The sequence below is a fragment of the Martes martes genome (assembly GCF_963455335.1).
Source record: "Martes martes genome assembly, chromosome: 11".
In the NCBI taxonomy this organism is placed as follows: domain Eukaryota; kingdom Metazoa; phylum Chordata; class Mammalia; order Carnivora; family Mustelidae; genus Martes; species Martes martes.
Window position 1 is genome coordinate 81,377,274 of NC_137899.1, and position 24,798 is coordinate 81,402,071.

At 38.3% G+C, this 24,798-nt stretch overlaps 1 protein-coding gene across 1 annotated transcript; it reads left to right on the forward strand.

The window, feature by feature from the left end:
* Nucleotides 1-15,794: 15,794 nt before the first annotated feature.
* Nucleotides 15,795-24,284, forward strand: SPAM1 (sperm adhesion molecule 1; the record flags this gene model as incomplete). The annotated part of the gene is made up of 3 exons (XM_080818225.1): nucleotides 15,795-16,748; nucleotides 17,420-17,509; nucleotides 23,823-24,284. The coding sequence occupies 3 exons, from the start codon at nucleotides 15,795-15,797 to the stop codon at nucleotides 24,282-24,284; spliced, it is 1,506 nt and encodes a 501-aa protein (XP_080674351.1).
* Nucleotides 24,285-24,798: the final 514 nt, after the last annotated feature.

The window sequence follows — 24,798 nt, forward strand, 5'->3', positions numbered from 1 at the left end:
AAACCCATTAGTAGCACTATTCATTTTTCCCCAATCCTCTCCTCTAAGCCTGGAGAACCACTAATCTACATACATGACATGCCAGAAAGTGACCAGTGGAAGAAGACAGCCCTAAATTGGTTAACGCTCTGTGCTAGAAAAGTGTTTGTCATTAGGAGTCATAGGAGTCTTCCCAGTGCTCTCAGCTTGATATTTACAAGATAAAATTTTACTTCACAAGAGGATTAAGAATGACATTTCCCCCTGCTTGTGCTCTCTCTTTCTCAAACAAATAAATAAAATCTTAAGAAAAAAGAAGAAAAAAAAAAGGCATTTCCTCAGTGGAGCCTAAGAAAAAATAGTCTGAGATGCTAATGTGAGTCAATAACAGGGGCTATTTTCCAGTTGCTCCAGAAATACAGCAAAGGTGTTCCTTATCAGCAATAGTACAAGGCTAAATTCTGTGTTCCTCAACGGAGACCAGACCTTCCCTTTTCAATGCATTACCTCTTTTCATAGACTCCTAAGATCTAACCTACAGTTATTTACTTGACCTTCAACTTATTCAAAATTGATTTTCTCCACAACTTTGGCACCATTGGGATTGATTGTCAAAATCCAGGAAGGGGTGAGGGAGAAGAGAAAACAAATTATACATGAGTAATCATTAGTGACTAGGTCAGGGTGGACTAAATTGTCCTCACTGGGTAGGTTCCTTCTGTTGCCTAGTTTAATAATTAACAAGTAAATAAGAGATTTCCACATTGAAATCAAATGTTGGGTTTGAACTTCCCTATTCTTTCCTTTCATTGACCCTTGACACACACATTATTAAGAGACACTTGCAATGACCACAATTCCCCAAGGTTCCTTATATAATTTATTATGCATCCAATTCCCCATACTCGCGGTGCTTCCCCCAACCCCAACCACCTTCCTTCCAGTTCAGTGTGGTTTTGCTTCCTGTAGTCCTTAATTGGATCCCTTGAGTGAGCAGGCTTATGCTGCCCTCCTCAGGACCTTATTGAAATTGCATCATTCCTTGGCTAAGTCTCTCTGCCTCTTTCATTCTCCTAAGTGTTTTCTCCTGAGAAAACTTCTTTAACAAATCGCTGCACATGAAACCGTATCTTAAGTTAGTTGCTAGGGAATCTGACTCAAAATCCTTGTTCTCCAAATACTTAGAGACAAGCATAAAAAAAGGAAGCTTGCCTTTTACATGGAAACAATTATTACAGACATGTTAAAACATAAATTGGAAAACACATTTAGAACATGTGACGAAGTGCTAAATGCTCTGTAAAGAGCTCTTCAATCAATTCAAAACAATGCAGATCTAATATGGGAAAAGGACACAGACAGAAAATCACAGCAAAGAAACAATGAAATGGCTCAATTTCTCAAAATAAAAGAAATTGTAATTAAAATGACAATAAGATACCATTTTTACATTACCTAAATAGGCAACTTCTTTATAAAGTATAAGGATAGAGTGTTAGTTTGGGTATGGGGAAGTCAGCCTTCTTAATTTTTGGAAGGAGTGTTAACCAATACAATCTCTTTAAAAGTCAACATTATAGGGCACCTGGGTGGCTCAGTCATTAAGCATCGGCCTTTGGCTCGGGTCATGATGATCCCAGAGTCCTGGGACTGAGCCCCACATCGGGTTCCCTGCTCATTGGGAAGGCTGCTTCTCCCTCTCCCACTCCCCCTGCTTGTGTTCTTTTTCTTGCTGTGTCTCTCTCTGTCAAATAAATAAATAAAATCTTAAAAATAAAATAGTCAACATTATACATTACACTTTGAAGTGGCCTGGACTTACCTTTTCAACCTTGATTGCTGTCTTTCTCTCTCTTCTTTTCAAGTTTTGTAAAAGCATTTGCTATAGTCTCAATATTTGTGTCCCCTCAAAATTCCTATGTTGAAATCCTAACATGCAGTGTGATGGTATTAGGAGGTGGGGTCTTTGGGAGGTGCTTAGGTCATGAGGGTGGATTCCGCATGAATGGGATTAATGTCCTTATGAAAAAGCCCCCACAGAGCTTGCTAGCCTTCTTCCGCTATCTGAGGATACCTGGAAGAGGGCCAATACCCAACTATGCTGGCACCTTAACCTTATACTTCCTAACCTTGACAACTGTAAAAAATAAATTTCTGTTGTATACAAGCTATTTAGTCTGTGGTATTTTGTTATAGCAACCCAAATGGATTAAAACAGCATTTACCATTCTGAAATTATTTGCTTATTTACTTGCTTATTGTCTCCTCACACTAAGTGCAAGCTCCATAGAGCAGAGACTAGGCTATGTGGTATCCTTCATGCCTATGCTTGACTTGTAATAAACGCTCCATTCAAAATAGTTGAATCAGGGAGCCTGACTGGCTCAGCTGGTGGAGCACATGACTCTTGATCTCGGGGTTGAAAGTTCGAGCCCCACATTGGGTGTGGAGATTACTTAAAAATAAAATCTTAAGGGGCGCCTGGGTGGCTCAGTGGGTTAAAGCCTCTGCCTTCGGGTCCCAGGGTCCTGGAATCGAGCCCCGCTTCGGGCTCTCTGCTCAGTGGGGAGCCTGCTTCTCCCTCTCTCTCTGCCTGCCTCTCTGCCTGCTTGTGATCTCTGTCTGTCAAATAAACAAATAAAATTAAAAAGAGAGAGAGAGAGAGAGAGAGAAATATAAATAATTAAGATTCTTTAAAAAAATCTTAAAAAAATAAATTAGTTGAATCAACAAATTAAGAAATCAGCACCTATGATATAGTCTGAGATGCCCCAGGGACTCTAGAACATCTCAATATTCTTCCTTAATGTCTGAAATTCTCACTTAGGCAAATAAGGAAGACACTAAGGGAGCTCCTTGAATGACTACATCATGAAAATCTAAATAGAAGTAAATTAGCTTAGGAACTGGAGCAAGAGAGAAGTAAGTTGTAACTGAGGTTGTAGGTCAGGTAAGATCAGAATCATGAAGTAGATCTTAATTAATTGCAAACAAGTAGATGGCAGACCTTGACAATAGTTTGGGGAGCCTTACTTGGGTTGTGGAAATTATAGCCACGAGAAGTTTTAAGATAAAGTACAGAGGAGAAACCAGAATTAAAACCAAAGCAGGCAGATACTACAGTGTTTACCAGAATGTTCTAAGCAGAGAAGAGAAAACCAGGGCACAGGGGAATATTCTTCAGGCTTCAGAACAGATGAAGCAGGGAGAAGTAGTGGGTTACAGCCAGAGCCTACAGAGCAAAGCCCCTGAGAACAGGCACAGAGGAATTAAGGGGATCCACAACATTACTTCTGGATGAACAGAGAGATATTAGAAGTGCCAGCCAATTTAGGCAGATTATGACAAAAGTAACAGAGACTCCCAGTTTTGTCACTAGTAGGAATATGGAAAGGGACAAGGTTGAGGTGTGGAACAACTCTGTCCTTTGGGCAGTAACTTATACATGACTACAGACACCAACACTATAAGAGACCAAGCGTTTCTGGACACAGACTAGTTTTAGCCAACCCTCTGATTTGGGACCTTGGGTCCAGCCACACCTCTCTGGGCTCTTTCTGGAGTTCCATCCTTGAGATTTTAAAATTCGAGGCTGAATTTGTGAAGATAGCCAGAAACATCTCACATATCACCCAAGTTAGCTTTTTGATGAAACAAATCTCTTGAACTGAAGAACCCACCTGGCCTCATAGCAACTGGTTTATTTTCCCCATCTGAACTGCTGAGCTACGGCCCTCAAGAACTTTGGCAATTGAGTAAATATGGTTCTGAAATCTGAAGTTAAGGGATTCAACTGAAACTTGCTTGCCTGAGGTGGGGGGGAAAAAAAAAGTTGAGTAGCATCTGTAAAACAGGGACAACATTTGTGCCTACTTAGCATTATTATTGGGAAGAAATGTGTTAATATGTGTACAGTGTCTGAGAGAGAGCAGGGCAGAAGGGAAAGGGAGGGAAGGAAAGGAAGAAAATTAAAATATTAGTGACTATTCAACTCTCTTCTCGGAGTTGGGACTGAGGCTAGACTCAAGCCAGTGCCCTTTGTCCTCTGTTTCCTCAAATACATGACAAAAATGTGTAGGCTCCGTGCTGATGGGGGCAGACTTCACACGTCCAACACTGTATTTTTCCAAGAAAGTTACATGACAAGGCTGTGCTTGTTTATCACTGTTGGCAAAGGTAGAAGGTAATATGCACTAACCAGGAAATAAAAACTCCCTTAAATAATTCAAATTTACTTCTAATTTGGTAAAGGGTTGGACTTTTAGTTTAAAGGACTTCTTATGCTAGTTTCTTTGGTCCTGTGATGTGGAAAGTTAGTAACTATGAACACAGCATTTCCATTTTCCTGTTCAAAACTGAATAAATGAAGTCAAAACATAAAACACGATCGCCACATTAATACCACTAGTCATTTGGAGTAAATGAACAAAAAACATGAGTTGCACCAAAAAACTAATAGAAAGGGTAACCATTCTGTTAAAGTTATTGAAACCAAAAGCAGGCAGGGTTTAGGAGCAAGCACACTGCAAATGCGGTCTAACTGCACACCTTTGAAGATACTTACAGCGGGCTTTCATTCCTTTTTTCTCAAGTGACTTGATTCTAATAGCAAAGTATGATGATTAATTATGCCAGTGCAAATATGTCCGTATCTACATGCTGTCCTAGACAATTAAAATACTCTGTCTTCCTTCTCAGAAAATATCCTGTTTTATATTTTCATATCTGTAATGATAGTGACCTGTCCAGGAGAGGACATTGTGAAGAGTATCATCTTCAGAATTAGCTAGAACCGGGTTGGTGGGCAAGTTACTTGATTTTTGCTAATGCTTACTTCCTCATTTAGAAAATGCAGATGATAATTCTTACCCCAGAGTGTTACGGAGACGTTCAAGTATCATAACTAATTGTTAACTGAAAACTCTTAGATGACTTGCTAATTAGTTGTTGATTGTCTGATTTTAAAGATTGGTGAAACTGCTGCTTTCCTGTAAACACTCTCTCAATGACATTTTAATGAAAGGCTTTCTGTACTCACGTTAGCATTTAAAATATAACAAATACTGCACATTTGTTTAAAGCAGTTTAGGCGACCGATAAATATTACTTATATCTTGGGTTTTTAAAACTATAGCTATTGCATGTTAAGAATTAAAAGCAAATGAACCATACACAACTGAATAAAAACAATATTTTTTTTCTCAAAATTATAAACATTCATTAAGTAACTAAAGTACTAATTAGATTCAACCTCGAGAGACTCACTACCCTATAATTATGTTGACAAGTGAACACGTGCCTTGGAAGTTTCTTTTTAAATCTTTGAAGTTATCTTGTCATCTGTCTATTCTGTTTTGCCCTTGTTTGTTTGTTTGTTTGTTTGTTTCTAGAAAAATTGTGGGTCTTATAAAGAACTTGTCCCCAACCCCCACCCTCAAACTTGGTCCATCCCCCAACTTCATAGTTGGTCCAAACTCTTCAAAAATTCTAAAGCAGAATTTCTGCTGCAGAAATTCTGATTTCCCCATTCTCTCAGAATTCCTTTTTTTCCTTGAGCCGTCTCCCAGTAGGTGAGTCTTAGGGACACTCCCATCCCGTCATAAATAAGCCAGATCCTTAGTTGCCCGTCACTCTGAGTTCCTGTTTCCCTTGTCTCAGGTGAGAATCACAGGGTCCTTCTGCTCTCCTCCGTTCTTGGTGAAGACACAAGTACAACTGCCGGCTCTTCTCATTGACAAGGGTAAATGTACTAAGGTTTTTATGGAATAGCATAGGGGGGCAGAGGTAACTATAAGTACTAATGGATCTTTATAATGGCATTAGAAGGTTGACTTTGTAGCTAATTTTTCTTTTTGGATAGCATCTGTCCCACATTTTGATATATATGATGTGTTAAATGTATTGTTTATTTTAATAACAACAACAGTAATGATTACGAATGAGTACTCATATCTTGTACAGGTAATAAACATGCTAACAGCCAAAGGAAATTTAATACCGAGAAATAATTTTGTTAACTATTGCTTCTTTGAGTTTTGGTAACGGCTCTTACTCCTCTTTTATGAAATGGAAGCAGCCAGCTCGTTTAGCCAAACTGATACATAATCGCCAAACATTGTAGAGATATCTGAATTCTATGTTAATAATTTTTGTTACTATTCATTTTAAATGTCACTTATTTGTATGCTACTTACTTATTTCACTAATCCAATATCAAGGCTGAAAACTGTCCAGATAAATCACATTTGACAAGTTAGAGAAATATTTCCATCAGGCTGAGTGAAGAGTTTGAAGTTTGAGCTTGAAAAGGTTGCTTTCTTAGTGGACTCTTCCATAAGATGCGAAGAAGCAGTCACAACCGAATTAATGCAAGGCACATGAAGGTTAGAGCCAGTCTGATCTGCTGATAGAATCATGATTCATGAAGACCATGCTATGAGCTGAAGAATGCCATTGCTGATGAAGGCCATCATTAGATCTGGCTCCATGGTGGTATGAATTTGTTGACTATCTCACTTCTACCAGAACAATTCCAGAACGCTCACATATTTAAAGTAAAAAAAAAAAAATTTTTTTTTTTAAATTTCCTAGGGAAGCTTTAATGCTAGCAGGTCTGTGAATCATGAAATAGTCTTGGACTTTGTCTCCTTTTGTCATGCTTTTCCCTGCCTTTCATACAAGGGGGTGGAGGCAAGGGATAATATTATTAATAATAACAGGAACAACTTACGTTTATTTGGTATTTACTCTGGATCAGGTGTATGGGAGAAAAAAGAACTTGCCTTTACCCTGTTAGATTCTGCACCTGGAGCCTGTGAGTTGAACTGACAATAGACAGATTAAAGGGAGAAAAACATACAAACTTTAATATTTTTATATGCACATGGGAGCCTTTATAGTAGTTCAGTCATTTATAGACATTAAAGAATCTTCAGACAGATCAGAATTCTATTCTGGTTGTGAAGAAATTAAATGAATGAGGTTTGAGAACTCTGTGGAGGCCACTGAATAAGTAAGGGTCTGTTCTCAGTACTCAAAACCCAGGTACGTCAGACTCCAGAACTTCTGCTATCAGAGTGGCTTGATCCATTCGTTACTCGGTAAAAAAAATAAATAAATAAATAAATTTTACGTTGTGACCCAGTGCACACATTTAGAAACATACAACAGACAGAAAAGGTCCATAAAACAATTTTCTTACTACATGTGATGATGGTATTCTCATGCTTCCAATTCTGTTCTGCCCTATTCTCTCCTAGCCTAGCCATTCCACTCTGTCAGAGTCAATTTCACTTCCTTTTTTTTCTTAAATGGTCATTACAACCAATTAAATCAGTTGTATGGCCCGCTAATAGTTGGTGGCCTGAGCTTTGGAGAAAAAATTCTAGAAATAGGCCTCCCCAACATCACTTTCTTGGATTGGATAATCGTGCTCACAACTCCTCTCCATTTTTGCCTAAGATGCCCCTAAAATGCTTAGGCAATGTTTAACCCTTGCTCTGCAATGCTCTTTGTAATGACATTTAGGCCAGAGGTGATCTCAGTGTGGAGGCATTATCTGAGCTCTTCTATTTCCTTGAACTGGAAGCATGTGATATCCGTAGAGGCCAAATAGCAGCAACCTCCCAACCTCTAGGTGAAGTAAGAGGGCGATTTAATTGCAAAGAAATACATTTTTTACTGAGTTTCTACAATTTGAAGTAAATTTTGTGGCTATGACTCATTTTCTTCCCTTTTGCCTTTTTCACTGACCATGCTCTTTAAAGAAATTAGAGTCCTGCAATAACCCCCAAACTTCTCTGTAGCATCTAAAAATTTCAGCATCCCCAGTTAATACTTCTTTGGCATTCTTGGACTAGGAATTCACAACCCCTAAATTTTTCTAGAGATATCCTTACTCTAATTATATATATTGACTTTTCTGGTTGCTGTAAGTAAAAAACCACTGTCTCCACACCTTACTACAGTTGTCTTTCTTATAGTTTGGAGGAAATGCAAATGAACCATAATAAGCAAGATTTCATAATATAGGTAGTCCAGGGGTAACAATACTGCACTCTAGATTTGCATAGCTTCTTGTAAAAAAATACTTCATAGGTATCATTTCACACATCATCCCAGCATCCCTCAGTGTGAGACTGATCTGGGTATCACCAATATATTTTTAAAAAATTAATACCTAAAGATTGAATAATTTGAATCTTCCAGTTCTTGCACGATAGACCTAAAAATGGAAATAACATCTCAATCTTTTTTGGTCTGGGCTCCTTAATCCCTTTAACTGTGGGTGTCACCAGCCTTCAGGTCCCATTGGCAGGTAGAAGACTCAGTTAAGATGGGAAGAAAAAAATTAAAAGTAGATGTATATATATAGATGTAAAAATCAAAACAACAAAAAAAGTAGATGTATGAAGAGGAGAGAAGAGTCTTTGTAAAGGGAGACACCAATAAATGTTACTAGCTATGCTCTATGGCACAGTTGTTCTAATCTTGAGCTATAACACATCATCAACTGAAAGAACGGTGGCAGTTAGGGACTGTCCTGAGAGTACAGGTTAGATTTGAATTAGTAGTCTTAAAAATCCCTGCTAATTATAATCTCTAAGATAAATCTTACTTTCCATACCACAATGCAAGGTCAAAGTAGCTACCTACTGTTACTTCTTCAACTCTCTTAACTCCTTATCTTGTTAATGTTTAAGATAAAACAAATTGTATTTTAACCAGTAGGTGAACCTGTGCTTTGGGAGAATGGTAGGAAATGAAAAATAATTTAGTGAAACTGGGGAAAGGAAAAAATAATCTGATCAAAGAATTAATTGATGGATAGATTCACTCATTCACCCATACAATTAAGTACTTATGGACCTTCTACTGTGTACCAGGCACAGTACAGGGAATTGGGGACACAGTAGTGAGTTCACAGTTTAGTGAAGAAAGATAGACTTATTTAAAATGGGAACACAAACTATGACTGGTACTAAGAAATAAATACAATTTTTATGACAGCCTTGACACATTTAAATTCACCTTGGTGGCAATCAGAATGAATACTTCAATAGTCAGATGTGTCTGGAAAGGCTACACAGTGGGAGCAGTCATTGAGAGATCTATCTCTAGGTTCAGAATAGATTTTTACAGATTCAGGGCAAAGAGATTGATACAAGATGTGCAAGGCAGGATCCCATTGGAATGAAACATATATAATTCTCATATGGAATTCATAAGGTCCAAAAGAACCTGTCACCACAAAACTCTTCTTCCTCAAAGAAAGAGGGACTTTCATGTGGCTAATGAAAGATTTGAGTTTTATTTTACTTTACATCCTGGCCAAAAGCTAGACTAAACTGAGTTGCCACACGTTCCTCAGAAGTGGAGAAAGAGGGGCTCCTGGGTGGCTCAGTGGGTTAAACCCCTTGCCTTTGGCTCAGGCATGGTCCCAGGGTCCTGGGATCTGGCCCCGCATTGGGTTCTCTGCTCAGCAGGGAGCCTGCTTCATCCTCTCTCTGCCTGCCTCTCCACTTACTTGAGATCTCTGTCTGTCAAATAAATAAATAAAATCTTAAAAAAAAAAAAGTGGAGAAAGAGATGAATAGGTTGGGAGGACATTTGCTTGCTTGAGAATTCATCCATAGTTTTGCTTTCACAAAATGTGCATTCTTAAGGTGGACTGTAGAACATGTACTTTTAGGAAGATAAATACTAAATTATTTAGAACACTGACAAGATTTTTGAACCAGTCCTCATTCCTAAGAAGAAAAAAAACCATCTGCATCCTATGTGCAGCATTGAGTAGCCTGGTATCTCTATAGGCACCAAATAAATTGATAAGAAGGAAAACATCTGTTGTGTTATCTTTTGAAACTGAGCTCATATGTTTTTCTTCAATGGTATTTACCTTCAGCATTGGCAAATGTGTTTAATCACATTTGATGCAATTGGGTCCCTACTGCCTTCGAAACAGGACATTTATGAGCAAATAGGTGTTTTCTGTTTGAATTAGACTATAGTGGTCATTGGGATCTTTGCTATAATCCCACACGCAGATTTAGTTACTATGACTTTGACAATTCAGAGAAACAAAACCTAAAAGTCACCTGACTGGTCAAGGAAAGAGAAATATTAGTTCTTGCTAACAGGAGACCGACTGTAAACTCATAGCCCCTATCAAAGCTGGTATACCTTCGTGACCTTCATTGTGCAAGGCACTGGTTATCATGGAGGCGCTTGTTACTCCTCAACGTTGACTACAGTGATACTAAGGCTTTTTGCCTATTTGTGCAAGGCAGCTGAGACACTGTAATTACAGAAGAACTAGGACTGGCCCCAGGTTTTTGGTGGTGGGATGCTGGGTTGACTGTAAGTCAGGCATTACGAAGCTCCGTCTGAGGCTTGACAAATGCCATTGCAAAGGGTATGCCTAGTGAAGCTATTGTGTTTTTAACTAGCCTCTAGAATTTTAGAGACTTGATTCAATTATTCAAGTACTTAGTTTCAGTCATATCTAGGTGTGTCAGTGCTTCACGCAAAGCTATAGAAGACATAATTGTCTTCTGAGTAATGTTTGAACTCTATGGCTTCTGGATGCTTATAGTTCATTTTTTATTTGAACATTTTCATCTTAAAGTGGTACCCTAAGCCATAATTTTGAGTTTACTGAAATTCAGAGTACATGAAGTTCATTTACTTAATTAAACGATGAACTCACCCAGCATGTACCACAGTGGGGACTGACAAACACCCTCTACTGACCACGCTAATCAGGCTCATTGAACTCTCTTTCTGACTAAGCCTCAAACGCTGGGCTTCCGTATCCTTCCTTGTAGAATTTAGTTCTAGCAAGAATCTTGTTAAGTCATTTTAGTAAGAATTCCCATCCTCCCTACCTGGTCACCTTGTATATCTGAGTAGGTTTCCTATCTTCTACTATACCCCTGGTTTTGCCTAATCACCCTGGCCTAACTGTTAGGTCAGTTTAGCCAAAGTCTCCCCTTACCCCTGATGTTCTTAGTAATTTTCCATCCACAGACACCCCTCTGCCCCCACTTTGCTCTTTGGCCATAAAGTCCCAAATTTTCTTGCTGTATTTGGGAACTGAGTCCAGTTCTACCCTCACTGCTTATCCTTTGACAGCTCTGTGGATTCCTGGTGATATGTTTTGATTTGTTTGAACACCTTCATTTTAAGGTATCACCTTGGCTGCAATTTTGAGTTTACTGAAATTCAACGTATATCAAGCTCATTCATTTAGTTAAATAATTAACTCATGTATGTATCTACTGAGTATCAAGTAAGTGGCTTGGAAATTCAAACAACAACCTAATCCTACAATTAAGGATATATTATGTACCTTCTGTTATAAGGACTCTTGGGTCTACAAAGACATTATGGACACAGAATGTTATTATAGGCACCTTTACCATCTTTCCAAAGGAATTTCCTTCTAAGATTTAGATGAATTACTTTCTTGTTTTCAATTAAACACTCTTGCTATTGAACTATCTTGCATTTTCAAAAGATGAAATATTAATATCTTTTATACCTTATCAATATAATTTGCTTAAGGCTTCAATATTTAGAATTCATGTTTAATCATGTGGTGGTTTTCTAGCTTCTTAGATGTATTACCTTCTAATTATATCATGGCCGTACGGGAAAAACTTTTATTGCATAAAAAGTACATGTGTAAATTATATCTCTTATGTTTCACTATAGCAATTAAATAAAATTTGATTTTGGGAACAGCTTTTGAGGGATTTTATTATTTATTTGGTTCTCTTCTTTCTCCTCTCCCCTCTCCCTTCCCACCTTAGGGAAAGGAGCAGGATTCAGAAAACTAGCATTTTCCTATAACTAACAAATGTCAAATGTGGCTTTCTTAATCACTTTGAAAATATAACTTCATTTTAATTTTGTAATGAGAAATTACTTCTACAGTAAATGCTGTACTTCCTTGAAACCAGTTCATTCTTTATCTACTTTACACTACGGAAATCTTTCATTAATTTAACAAAATGGTTAACAATCAAAACAACTGCAATTAGGACTTGTTTTACCATTAAACTCATTTCAAATGCTAATGAAAAATTTATAGCATTTTTGTGTTAATTTGCCATCCTTACCAATCCTTTTTTCTAATATAAGGTACTTGAATTTGCTGGGATCCAATGCATGCACGCATTCTCACACACACACACACACACACACTTCCCCCTCCTCCACCACACAATAACATCTCAAAAGAGTAAGTCTTTTCTAAATTCCTTAACTGACTGCGCAAAGAGCTGTTTTTTCTCACCCAACATGCTGAATACTGAAGAGCATTTAGATGTTTCTGGAACAATTTCTGACCTGCTGACACTTTAGAGGAACTTATAAAATGTTGCTTCAAAGGAAAAAATGTCTTTTTTTCCTTTCTACTGCATAGCAGGATAGGGAAAAGCAGATTACAAAAAATTGGATAGAAAAAGAATTAGAAGTTTTGTAATGTGCCATGTTTTTAAAGCTACCTCTTTAGTAGGAATAGTTTGTCACTTAGTGCTTAGTAGTAGATACACAGATTAAGAATGAACAATTTCTTTTTCTCATTTTTAAAGATTTTATTTTTAAGTAATCTCTACACTCAACATGGAGCTCCAACTTGCAATCCCAAGATCAGTGGTCACATGCTCTACCGACTGAACCAGCCAGGGGTCCCAGGAATGATCGATTTCTTTAGCCTTGAGGAGCTCCGCCCTGTGCAAAAATTATCTGTGGGAGATATTGACAAATTTAAGACACGAGTAGGAGAAGGAACCAAAGGAGAAGAATAATAATGATGATGATAATAATAATAAAGTAAAAGGGGAAGGAAGAGGGAGTTGATGGAATGCTGCCAAAAATAGTATTAACTTCTCTTGCTTGGTTTTTAAAGATTTTACTTATTTATTTCTCAGAAAGAGAGAGAGCGCACACAAGCAGGGGAGCAGCAGGCAGAGGGAGAAGCATGCTCCCCACTGAGCAAGGAGCCCAATCTGGGACTTGATCCAAGGACCTTGGGATCATGCCCTGGGTTGAAGGCAGATGCTTAACTGACTGAGCCACCTTGGTGTCCCTTAACTTCTATTGTTTAATCAAGTTTATCATCATATCTATTTCTGGCCAAGTTATTTATAAAACATCATAGCTTAAGAAATTTCCTATCAAAAAAAAAATCTTGCTTAAAGGCTCCTTTCTTTCCTGAAAGCAGGAATACATTTTTGCTTTAAGAGAAGAAAATGGCCGGGGTGCCTGTGTGGCTCAGTGGGTTAAAGCCTCTGCCTTCGGCTCAGGTCATGATCCCAGCGTCCTGGGATGGAGCCCCGCATCAGGCTCTCTGCTCAGCGGGGAGCCTGCTTCCTCCTCTCTCTCTGCCTGCCTCTCTGCCTACTTGAGATCTCTGTCTGTCAAATAAATAAATAAAATCTTTTAAAAAAAAAGAGAGAGAGAAGAAAATGGCACATGGATTTTTCTGCTTCCGGGGTATTACGCTGGTCTCTTAAGTTTGCTCAGAATTCGGCTTAGATCCAGAATGACTTGTAACTGGAGGTAGAAGTCAGCCTTTGAGTTGAAATTAGAGACCAAGTAGTACTTCAGAAATGATACACAGCCTACCAAATGTAATTAGTATACAATTAGTATACAGTATACTATACTGTAAATAGTATACAAGGGCTACCAAGGCAATAAATTTGGGGCCAGCTGCTCACTTGAAGTTTTGCCTTTTATTTTTCATATTAAAGAATGATTCCTGAAGTATTTACAGAGGTAATTTAGATACATTAAAGTTACCTTCAGCATCCTGAGGCTTGGGGCTATTTGATAAGTATTGTAACCATACTTCTCTCATGTGCAGTTGTTCTGGGCGCAGTAGGGTAATGGGGACCTCGAGGTGCTTTGGAAAGACACCTTAACCTTGGGACTCTCCACTCTGTCTTTCCTTTCAGTCCTCACTGAGCTTCTACCAAAGTTATAATCTTGGCTTTATCACTATTTGTCCACATTTCTGAATGTTCACCTTTATATTTATAATAATAATTTATCTTAAAAATCTATAACAATTTTAATAGTAAGAGAGTTTTATCTAAATTCAGTTCTTAATTCCACTGAGATAATATATATATAGACTCCTTACAGGAAGTAAGACTATCAGAAGAGTGGTTTCTGAAGACAGTCCTGTGACTGACTTCTACATCTGTTAATTATGATTTTCTAGAAAGAAAGAATTTGTTGTAGAAAAGAAGAGCTTAGCATTGAACCAAGAAATTTAGCTGTTTTGTTTGGCTTTTTCGGTCTGTGACTGTCTTCTCCTTACCTCAAAAATTCCAACTAGCAACTCCTTCAAAACGTAACATGAGGGGCACTGGGTGGCTCAGTCTGTTAAGTGTCTGACTCATGATTTCGGCTCAGGCCATCATCTTATGGTCATGAGATAGAGCCCAAGCCCCATGTTGGGCTCCACTCGTCTGGAGTCTGTTTGGGATTCTTTCTCTCTCCCTCTGCGCCTCCCACCATATTCACGTGCCCACACGTGCTCTTTCTCTCTCTTTAAAAAAAAAAAAAAGGTAAAATGAGAACCCAGTGAATAAACAGTAAGAAAGTGGATGGTTATTTTCTTCTTCCCACTAAGGAGAAGTTGAGCTTCAAATCTGTTCTGACAAACAAAATTCTAGCCTCAAATTTTGACCCTGGGATTATGAACCGAGCTGAAGGCAGCCACTTAACTGGCTGAGCCACCCAAGTTCTCCTGGAAGATGAGATTCTTGTGTAAAGTGTCTAGTAGATAGATCTTCTAAAGAGATGCTTTTCTAGATGCTAACCCAGGTCTGTCCCCAATTCTGTGACCCAAGGCTTTGTCCAAAAATGTATAAAGAAGAGATATGTTGTTTCATAAAAAAAAATTACCTATTTTTTGTATCTATACATAAATTTTGTGTGTGTATGTATGTGTGTCTATATACATATAGACACACAGATATCTACAAATATAGTGCATCTTTTACTTAATCTTTTACTCAGTTCACTTTGACATATGATGGAGCACTATTCCAAATAACACTTAAACTTGTTCCTCAGTAGGAGATTTTGATTAACTCAATCGTTTCAAGCACATTTTTGATACACTACTTCTGGGAGAAGTGACTTTTGCCTCCTCCCCTACTTGCCCCCCTTAAAAAAATAAGATGAAATCTCATAATTTTATGAGAAGTTGTTTTCAATTTTTAGCATGCCACTATAAGGCATGTTATTTCAAGAAATGACAAACAAAAATGAGAGGTTCAACTGGAATTCTATTTAACAAGGCTTTGCTTGTGCTTGGCATAACATTCTACACAAGTGGGAAGGCAAAAGGAAAAACAGGTACATTCACCTCCCTGTAGGCTCAGTAATGATTTGGAAAGATGAGACAAATGTTAGCTATTACAGGATTTGAATCATACAAAAGAGAATATAATTTTATTGATTCAAACACAGGAGTTCTCCAGTTTCAAGAATGGAATTAAACTCCTGCCCTTCAAGTTGAGAACTTGGTAAAGTTGACAGTCTTGATACAGAAATGTAACGTTAACCATGTATTCTATATTTATTTTTTTCCAGTTATAGATGAAGCAACTTGCAAAACATTCTTGAAATATGAAGCAAGAAGAATAATATTTAAACGTATTGTGATCATTATACCTCTTTATCCATCAAAGTGGCTTCATCCCACTATCTCTCTTCTGTGCTTAGATCTTGCATGAAATATCGGACAAGCTGAAGTGTTTGGGAGAAAATTTTCATAGTCATTCATCTTTGCAATGGGTGTGCTCAGGTTCCAGCATAACTTCTTTAGGAGTTCTGTGGGATATAGTGGAGTCACGCAAGCCGTGCTCACCCTCCTTCTGATTATATGTTGCTCAACTCAGGAGTACAGAGCACCCCCTTTTATTCCAAACATATCTTTCCTCTGGGCCTGGAATGTCCCAACTGAACCGTGTGCTATAAATTTTAACGTGCATCTAGATCTGAACCTTTTCTCTCTAGTAGGAAGCCCTCGAAAAACTGCCAGCGGACAAAATATTACAATATTTTATAATAACAGACTTGGCTACTATCCTTACATAGATGACAAGACCGGCAAAGGTATGAATGGAGAAATCCCCCAGACTGGAAACTTGATAAAGCACTTGGCGAAAGTCAGGAAAGATATTGACCATTACATAGAAGTAGACACGACGGGCCTGGGTATCATTGACTGGGAAAACTGGAGGCCTCTCTGGATGAGAAACTGGAAACCTAAAGATATTTACAAGAACCTTTCTATTGAGTTGGTTCACCAACAACATGCAGAACTTAATGACACAGAGGCCACCAAGAGAGCCAAAGCAGATTTTGAAAGTGCAGGAAGGTGTTTCATGGAAACGACCTTAAAACTGGTAAAAGAACTTCGGCCAAATTATTTATGGGGTTATTATCTTTTTCCTGAATGTTACAATGGTTATAAAGAAACCAATTTCAATGGAAGTTGCCCTGATATAGAAAAGAAGAGAAACGATAAACTCGACTGGTTATGGAAGGAAAGCACGGCCCTTTTCCCATCCATTTATTTGAATAGCAAATTCCAATCTTCTCCAAAAGCTGCTCTCTATGTCCGCAATCGTGTTTTGGAAGCCATTCGGATATCTGAAGAACACAGTGTTAAACATCCACTTCCAGTTTTTGTATATACCCGTCCAGTTTTTGCTGACATACCTTTGAAATATTTTTCTGAGGTAAGTCAAGGTGTGAAACCTGTGAACTAGCAGCCACAAAAGGTGTTTAGTGGAATTCAACATCATTTTTGAAGGGAGTGAGATTTGACTTTTAACATCCTTTACAAATATGCACACAGATAGTACTCCATTTTTATGAGAATGCAAAATAAGAGTATATTTCATTTGTTTATTTATTTATTTATTTAAGATTTCATTTATTCACTTGAGAGAGAAAGAGCGCGTGCACAGCAGAGGGAGAGGCAGACAGAGGGAGAAGCAGGTCCCCCACTGTTCAAGGAGCCTGATGAGGGACTCAATCCCAGGACCCCAGGATCATGACCTGAGCTGAAGAGAGCCGCTTAACCAACTGGACCACCCAGGCATCTCAAGAATATATTTCTTTTAAATGTAATCATATAATACCTTAGCAACGATGAAAAAACTAGGTAGCACAGACAATATATTAACTCAGTTCCCTTTTTTCCCTTTCATGGGGTTTGTCAATAGAAGTAATTAAAATAATAACAGAAAAATCTGTATATTTGTTATAGTAAGGATGTGGTGGCAACAGAAATAGTGGGGAAATATTTGAATTATTATCGTTGTCAGAATTCTTAGCTTTGGTGTTACTGTCTTATGCATAGCGTTTCTATTTTATTTCTGTTAACTCTTTCTGTCACATTCACCAGGAGGACCTTGTGAACACAATTGGTGAAACGGTTTCTCTAGGTGTTTCTGGAATGGTTATATGGGGAAGCCTCAATTTAAGCCAAAATGTGGTAAGTTGAATTGATAGGAAATAGATGAAAACATTTCTACTTTTAATGTTTTTGAGGATGGTTGTACTGAATAATAAAAGTAAGTACTATGCTTGGCACATAGTAGTATGTGCTCAGTTAATACTGGTTGCATCAAGCTGTCCTTCATTCGTGTGGTTATGTTATAAGGCAGAAAAAACTGTACCTCTTTTCCAGCAAGGAAACAAATTCAGTGAAACTGACCAAAATTCTCTAGGCTATGTGGCTAGCAAGTAGCAAAAAGAGGACTACAAACTCAATTTTCTGACATGGTGTTCGGCTTTTTGTATTGTACTGTGATAGGTCTCTTCTCAAAAAACCCATGAAATAGTCAATGAAATAATAGTCAATTCTTTAATTCATTCAATTACTGTTTATTAAGCACTTCTTTTGCTTATCCATTTAGTCATTCAATGGCAGTTTATTACACGGGTCAGCAAATGACGGCCAGGGGCCAAGAATGAATTTTCTCCTTTTAAGTGGATGGGGAAAAACTCCCAAATAGCATTTATAGTAGGTGAAAATTAGGTAATATTTAAATTTTAGTGTCTACTGAGAAAGTTTTATTTAGTGGAATACAGGCATGTTCCTTAGTTTAGATGTCTATGGTTGCTTTTGCAGTACAAAGAAATAATTGAATAGTTATGGCAGTCACCCCTAAATATTTACTGTCTGCCTCTATGCAGAAAACGTTTGCTGACTCTTGGTTTATTGAACATCTCCTGCGATTAAGTGCCAGATAATCCTAGGTGCTAAAAATGTAGCACCGAATGAAGACAAGTCCCTTCACCATGAAGCTGCATCCTTACAAGTGGAAATGCAACATATCCAGATAGGATATGTCAGGTAGTGATAGGTGCAATCAAGAGTAATGAAGCAGTGTAGGCAGGATAAAGAGATAAAATGGCAGTACTTAAGATGGGGCAGTCACAGAAGGCCTCTCTGATGAGGTGCTGTTGGAGCAGAGACCTGATGAAAACCAGGGACCAAGTCTCTTAAGAGACCAAGCAGGGATGGTGAGTGCAAGAGCCTTCAGGCTGGAATGTGCTTGTCAAAGAAAGACAGAGGAGGTCAGTGTGACCAGAGTGCAGTGAGCAGGGAAGACTTGCGGTAAGCGAGAAGACAGAGGGTCATATGGAAGGCTTTGTAGGCCACCATGGGGCTTTGACTCTGATATGGAAGGCCATAAAGAGACTTGAGCAGAAGAGTTGCAATCTCGGACAAACATTTCTTACTTAGCTGAGTTGAGGATCCATGGTGGACAGGCAAGAGCAGGAACAGGGAGAGGAAGCTGTTGATGGCCTGGACCACAGATACTGGCGTGTGGTTTGAATATAACCCAACAATAAAACTGAGAGGTTGGACTGAGGGATTGGATGAACTGAGAGGTTGGACTGAGGGACTGGATGAGTAGGATGGATAAGAGAAGTGGTTAAGATGACTCCAAGGCTTCTGGTTTGAAGGAATTGGCCTCTTAGATGGGAGAGACTTAAGGAGGAATGGTTTGATGGGGGCTGGGTGGGGAGGAAGAAAAAGGAGCCGGGATTGGGGAAGAGGTGCATAAGCAATTGGGAATTACTTTTTTCAAAATATTACTAAATTGTCCAAACCTTCTCTAAGGGAGAGGAAAAGGAATACTTCCTTATTTTCCACAGGTTATATTTACTGTTGTCTATTTTAAGTAAAATTTTGAGTAAAACTTGTTTTATTAGGAAAAAAAAGTCCATTTTTTTCTGTATGGGTGACTTCTTTTCATTTATCTCCTAATGCATTTTCTTCAGTTCAAAAAGCCTTTAACTATTACCACCTAATCCTTTTCTCTCTTCCTTTATTTTCATCCTTGTTTATTTTTCTGTGTCAGATCTGTCTTCCCAACCTCTTCAATCCTCTTGACTCAAGAGTAAAGCTATCACATGGACTCTGCTGAACTGGAGCTCAACTTTTCCTTCTCTAACAGATGTGGAAATATGAGAGACTTAGGTGCCACAGAGAATATCTCATAGAGCTCGTGGCGAGGGAGACTTCTCCTAGGACCTAAAGAGAAGAGACTTTATACAGCAATCTAAGACCAGAAGAGGCCTTTTGTCTCTTCTCCTTCAGATAGCCTCACTATATTGTTAATTCATTTACAAAAGTACTCAACAGTAGTTCCCATTATGAGATTCTTTCATTCTTTCTACTTTTTGGTAGAACTCTATTGTCTCTGGCTTGATCACCAATAAGGAGAAATAATATAAAATATAAGTATGGAGAAAGGTATATGTCCCTGGTGCAAAATCTTCCATGTCAGAAAATCTTAAAAAATTATAATTCTCCTAAATATATTCCTAATTTTCATTCACTGTGTCTCAAATCTGTAAACACCTTTCTCAAGGGTCTTATAAATTATCTGATGGGATCATTTATAAATATTCTCCATACTACATTCCTTCTTTTCTTTTTTTTTTTTTAAGAACTGAGAACTCCACCCTTACTCTGATGAGGAGTGAATCAGGCTTTCTCCAATTAGTAGTACGGCATGACATATTATTATAAGTCACACCTAGTTTTTTTCTCTTATTATTGCACTTTAATCTTAGATTTACATTCTTCTACCATGACTCTCAGAGCATCTTCAGCATTTTTCATACACAGACAGTTCCTCAATTTCCTACCTAATGACACTGCCTTGAAATTGCCCCCTGTGATCTCTGTTTTATGTATTTCTGCTACTTTTCCCACATGATGATTTTGAATGCTAGTTCTATCATCACTTCCCCTTTTTTCTATGTCATTTGTAGCCAACAGAATCATGGATTACTCATCTTATTTTCTCTGATTCATTGACAACTTGAGAAACTGGTAACTGCAGGTTTAATGACTGAAATTGACTTAAAACAATTGTTATCAAATGTAAGCAAGCTATTTCCTTTCATTCCGTGTTATTAGATCCAGTGGTATGACAGCCAGCTCCTACTGGTCCCAGCTCACAAGACCTGATTATTAAATATTTAGAAATTTTGGGAACTGGTTGTTAACACAACCATTATTAAAAATTAAATTACAGGGGCACCTGGGTGGCTCAGTGGGTTAAAGCCTCTGTCTTCGGCTCAGGTCATGATCTCAGGGTCCTGAGATCGAGCCCCGCGTCGGGCTCTCTGCTCAGCGGGGAGCCTGTTTCCCTTCTTCTCTCTCTGCCTGCCTCTCTGCCTGCTTGTGATCTGTCTGTCAAATGAATAAATAAAATATTTAAAAAATAAATAAATTACAAAAACTTAGAATGAAATAAGTACTGTTAAAACCAAAGCAATAAATACCCGGGGCACCTGGGTGGCTCAGTCAGTTAAGCAGCTGCCTTTGGCTCAGGTCATGATCCTAGGTGCTGGGATTGAGCCCCGCGTAGGGATCCCTGCTCAGTGGAGGGCCTGCTTCTCCCTTTCTTGCTCCCCCTGCTTGTGCTCTGTCAAATAAATAAATAAAACCTAAAAAAAAGAAGTAATAAATACTTCTAATGTATCAGTTACATACTTCACTTTACTATTATCCATACTCTTGAGGAACTTGACATCTATTATATCTGCATAAGTGGAAATAGTACATAATGATGTGCTTCTCCACACCATACTACCACAACAGGGGCTTGATTTCCAATCACTCAGTGATAGCACGTTGATAGATTAAAACTGACCATGGCAGATGCATTTATACCACGGATATTGACAAATGCTATAAACCAGGCCTTATCTTTTAGAAAGCCAGTTTCAGATCCTTCCAAAGACTTTATCTTGTGTAGGCTAATGATTCTCAAACCATTCTTATCCTTCACTCCTCTTTTTGCCCAGCTTTTGTCTCTGTGGTCACCCAGACTGTCATCTGAACTTGGTATCAATTCTCATGTATTTTGTCCCCTGGGGATACAGTGTTGAAGAACACTGACGAAGTCTTGGCACTCATGCAGCTTATGTTAATGTTGGAGGGATAGAAACAATACACAAATAAGAAAAATATTTGATGTGATAAGTAATATACAGAGAATTAAAACAGATGTGAGAAAGTAGATAGGAAAGGTGTCTGAGGTTTAATTAAAGCTGCAATCTGAATGGTGAGATAAAGTGACCGTGTTAAAAATTAGAGGAAAGAGGGACGCCTGGGTGGCTCAGTGGGTTAAAGCCTCTGCCTTCGGCTCAGGTCATGATCCCAGGGTCCTGGGATTGAGCCCCGCATTGGGCTCTCTGCTCAGCCGGAGGCCTGCTTCCTTTCCTTTCTCTCTGCCTGCCTCTTTGCCTACTTGTGATCTCTGTCTGTCAAATAAATAAATAAAATCTTAAAAAAAAAATTAGAGGAAAGAGCCTTCCAAGCAGAGGGAAGAAGTGCGTACAGTTTGAAATAAACCTGCCATTCTTATGAAACAACTAGCATGCCTAAGACAGAGTGGGTAAGGGAGGGGTATTCAAGAGGAAGGAAGAATTACCTCACATCAGGTTGTATATAAGTCAGGCGAAGTTGAATTTTATTCTAGACACCATGCAAAACTAGGATTAAGAGGAGGTTTTCTACTGCTGCTATAATAATGACAACACACTTAGTTTAAACAAGAGAGAATTATTATCTTTTTTATTTATTTGACAGATAAAGATCACAAGTAGGCAGAGAGGCAAGCAGAGAGAGAGAAAGGAGGAAGCAGGCTCCCTGCTGAGCAGAGAGCCCGATGCGGGGCTCGATCCCAGGACCCTGGGATCATGACCCAAGCCGAAGGCAGAGGCTTTAACCCACTGAGCCACCCAGTATCTTATACTTTGTAGTTCAGAAGTCCAGCATGGGTCTTAACAGACTCGAATCAAGATGTTGATAGGGTTGCATTCCTTTCCAAGGGAGGACCCTCACTTGCTCATTTGGGTTGTTGGTAGAATTCATTTCCTCCTGCCTGTAGCAATGAGATGTCTATCTTCTGGCTGGCTATGATGGCTAAGGGTCATTTCCAGCTTCTAGAGTTCACGGCATTCTCTAGCTCTTGGCCCTCTCCTCTATCTTCAAAGCCAGCAATGCTGGGTTGAGTCTCCTTTACCTTTAATTTGTTCTCTTTCTTCCATCTCATTTTTTTTTAAATCCCAGCTGGAAAAGTTTCTACATTTTTAAAGGACTCATGTGATTAAATTGAGCCCATCCAGATAACCTGGGGTAATCTCTCCATCTCAAGGACTACATTCTTCTCCGTAATCATATGTATAACGTTCCTTTTGCCATGGAAGGTAACAAGGTCACAGGTTCCAGGGCATTAGAGTATGGACATTCTTGGAAGGCCCTATTCTTCCTATCATTGCTGGTATCATCTCAAGGCATATAACGAGATAGAGTCAAGTGGAAGATGCCAAGATTCCTTGACTTGCCTTCTGATCTACTACCACCACTTCCTTTGGTCTGCTGGAGAATTAGCATGGCCAGCTTTCTCAGTGGAACTATGGATTATGAAAGAAAGCAAGTGACGATCTTCTGTGTTTTTAAAAAGACAGCATCCCAGTTTTAGAATGCATCAGTCTCAAGATGAATCATTTTAGTTACTCATCACTCGTGCTCTGCCAAATAAGTGTATTTGTAAAAGAGCTGTCATAATTCACCCATAACTTGAACTATACATAACATTTAACATAAAGTATACTCAGTTGAACCTGTTTAGTTGTTTTGAGCTAGCAGTTGAGAAATCTTCCTCATGCTGTTTAAACTTGTCTCACAAAGATGATTCTTATTACCTTTATTTATAATTTCATGAGGGCTAACCAATGATATGCTGGGTCTTAATGCTAAGTACTTTTATATACATTGTATCTTTTCATCTTCACAACAATGCTATGAGGTAAGTGCTATAATGATCCTTATTTTATAAACGATGAAGCTGAAGCATAACCGGGTTAACTGATTTGCCCAAGGTCACCCAGATAGGAAACTAAGACTTAGAAAGCTTGCAAGATTTCCAAGGTCACAGAGTTAGTCATTCATGGAACTGTGACCAATCTGGGAAGATAGGCCCCAGAGACCATTCTCTAACTGCTCTACCATCCTGCCAATTTTAGGAATTATTAAAGAAGTCCAAGGCTAGGCTGAAGTTAAGGTTTTCAGTTACATCAAATGGCATGTGAAACTTACTTACAAATGTTACAAAACAGTTGGAATAATCTTGCTTGATAAGGTAAAAAAGGTAAACTACTTCCTACCTCTTGCTGGGTCTTGTTTTATCTTGCTTCCTTAGAAACTGCCTATCACAGTGAATTAATTCACAGATGAGCTCCCTTAATATTCTAACCTTCTTATAATTTTACAGCAATCTTGCACAGAGCTAGACAATTACATGAAGAATAAACTGAATCCTTACATAATCAACGTCACCCTAGCAGCCAAAATGTGTAATCAAGCGCTCTGCCAGGACCAAGGAGTGTGTACAAGGAAACACTGGAATTCAAGTGACTATCTTCACCTGAACCCAGAGAGTTTTGTTATTCAACTTGAGACAAATGGAAAATACACAGTACAAGGGGAACCCACACTTGAAGATCTACAACAATTTTCCCAAAAGTTTTACTGCGCTTGTTATGCCAATGTCCATTGTATGGAGAGAGTTGATATGTCTGAAGTCCATACTATTAAAGTATGTGTGCCTGGAGATGTTTGTATAGACACCTTTTTAAACTCAGGACCCGGTGGTCATCCTTCTAGCTGGAAGGAGAAATCTGCCACTTCCAGCAGTATCTTATCTGTCATGCCACCTGCCACAGGGTCTCCATGATCCTGCTAAAGATCTTAGTAGGTGCCTCAAAGCCAGATAGCAGAAGATGACTCCAAAAACCCTCAAGTAGGCTCTCAAAATGTACGTATTCAAAATAAGAAACAATAAAACAACCCATTCAAGTACCAGTTCAGTGTTTATTAAATTTTCTGCCTACATACATTGTTTTAATATCTTTTACATCTCTATATACAACAATTTAGCTAGCTTAGATTTTTCTAGGCAAATGACAGTATCTATATACTTAAAGATTTATATTTGAAAAGTTAATCAAAACTTATGGACAAGATAGTATTTTTATTTTTTGAGCAAAGATTGCTTTTCCACAATCAAATTGAACCTGAGATCATTATTAATTGATGAACAAAGGATGTTGGCTAGCACTTTCAATTTTCAAAATTGTAGTCAGGGCAGTGTTACTGTAGTAGTATCCATTGATACTACATTTTGCTTTTGAAAATCAGAATAGAATGTTAATTATTAATATTTCATAGAATTTGTTTTGTGAGAGGAT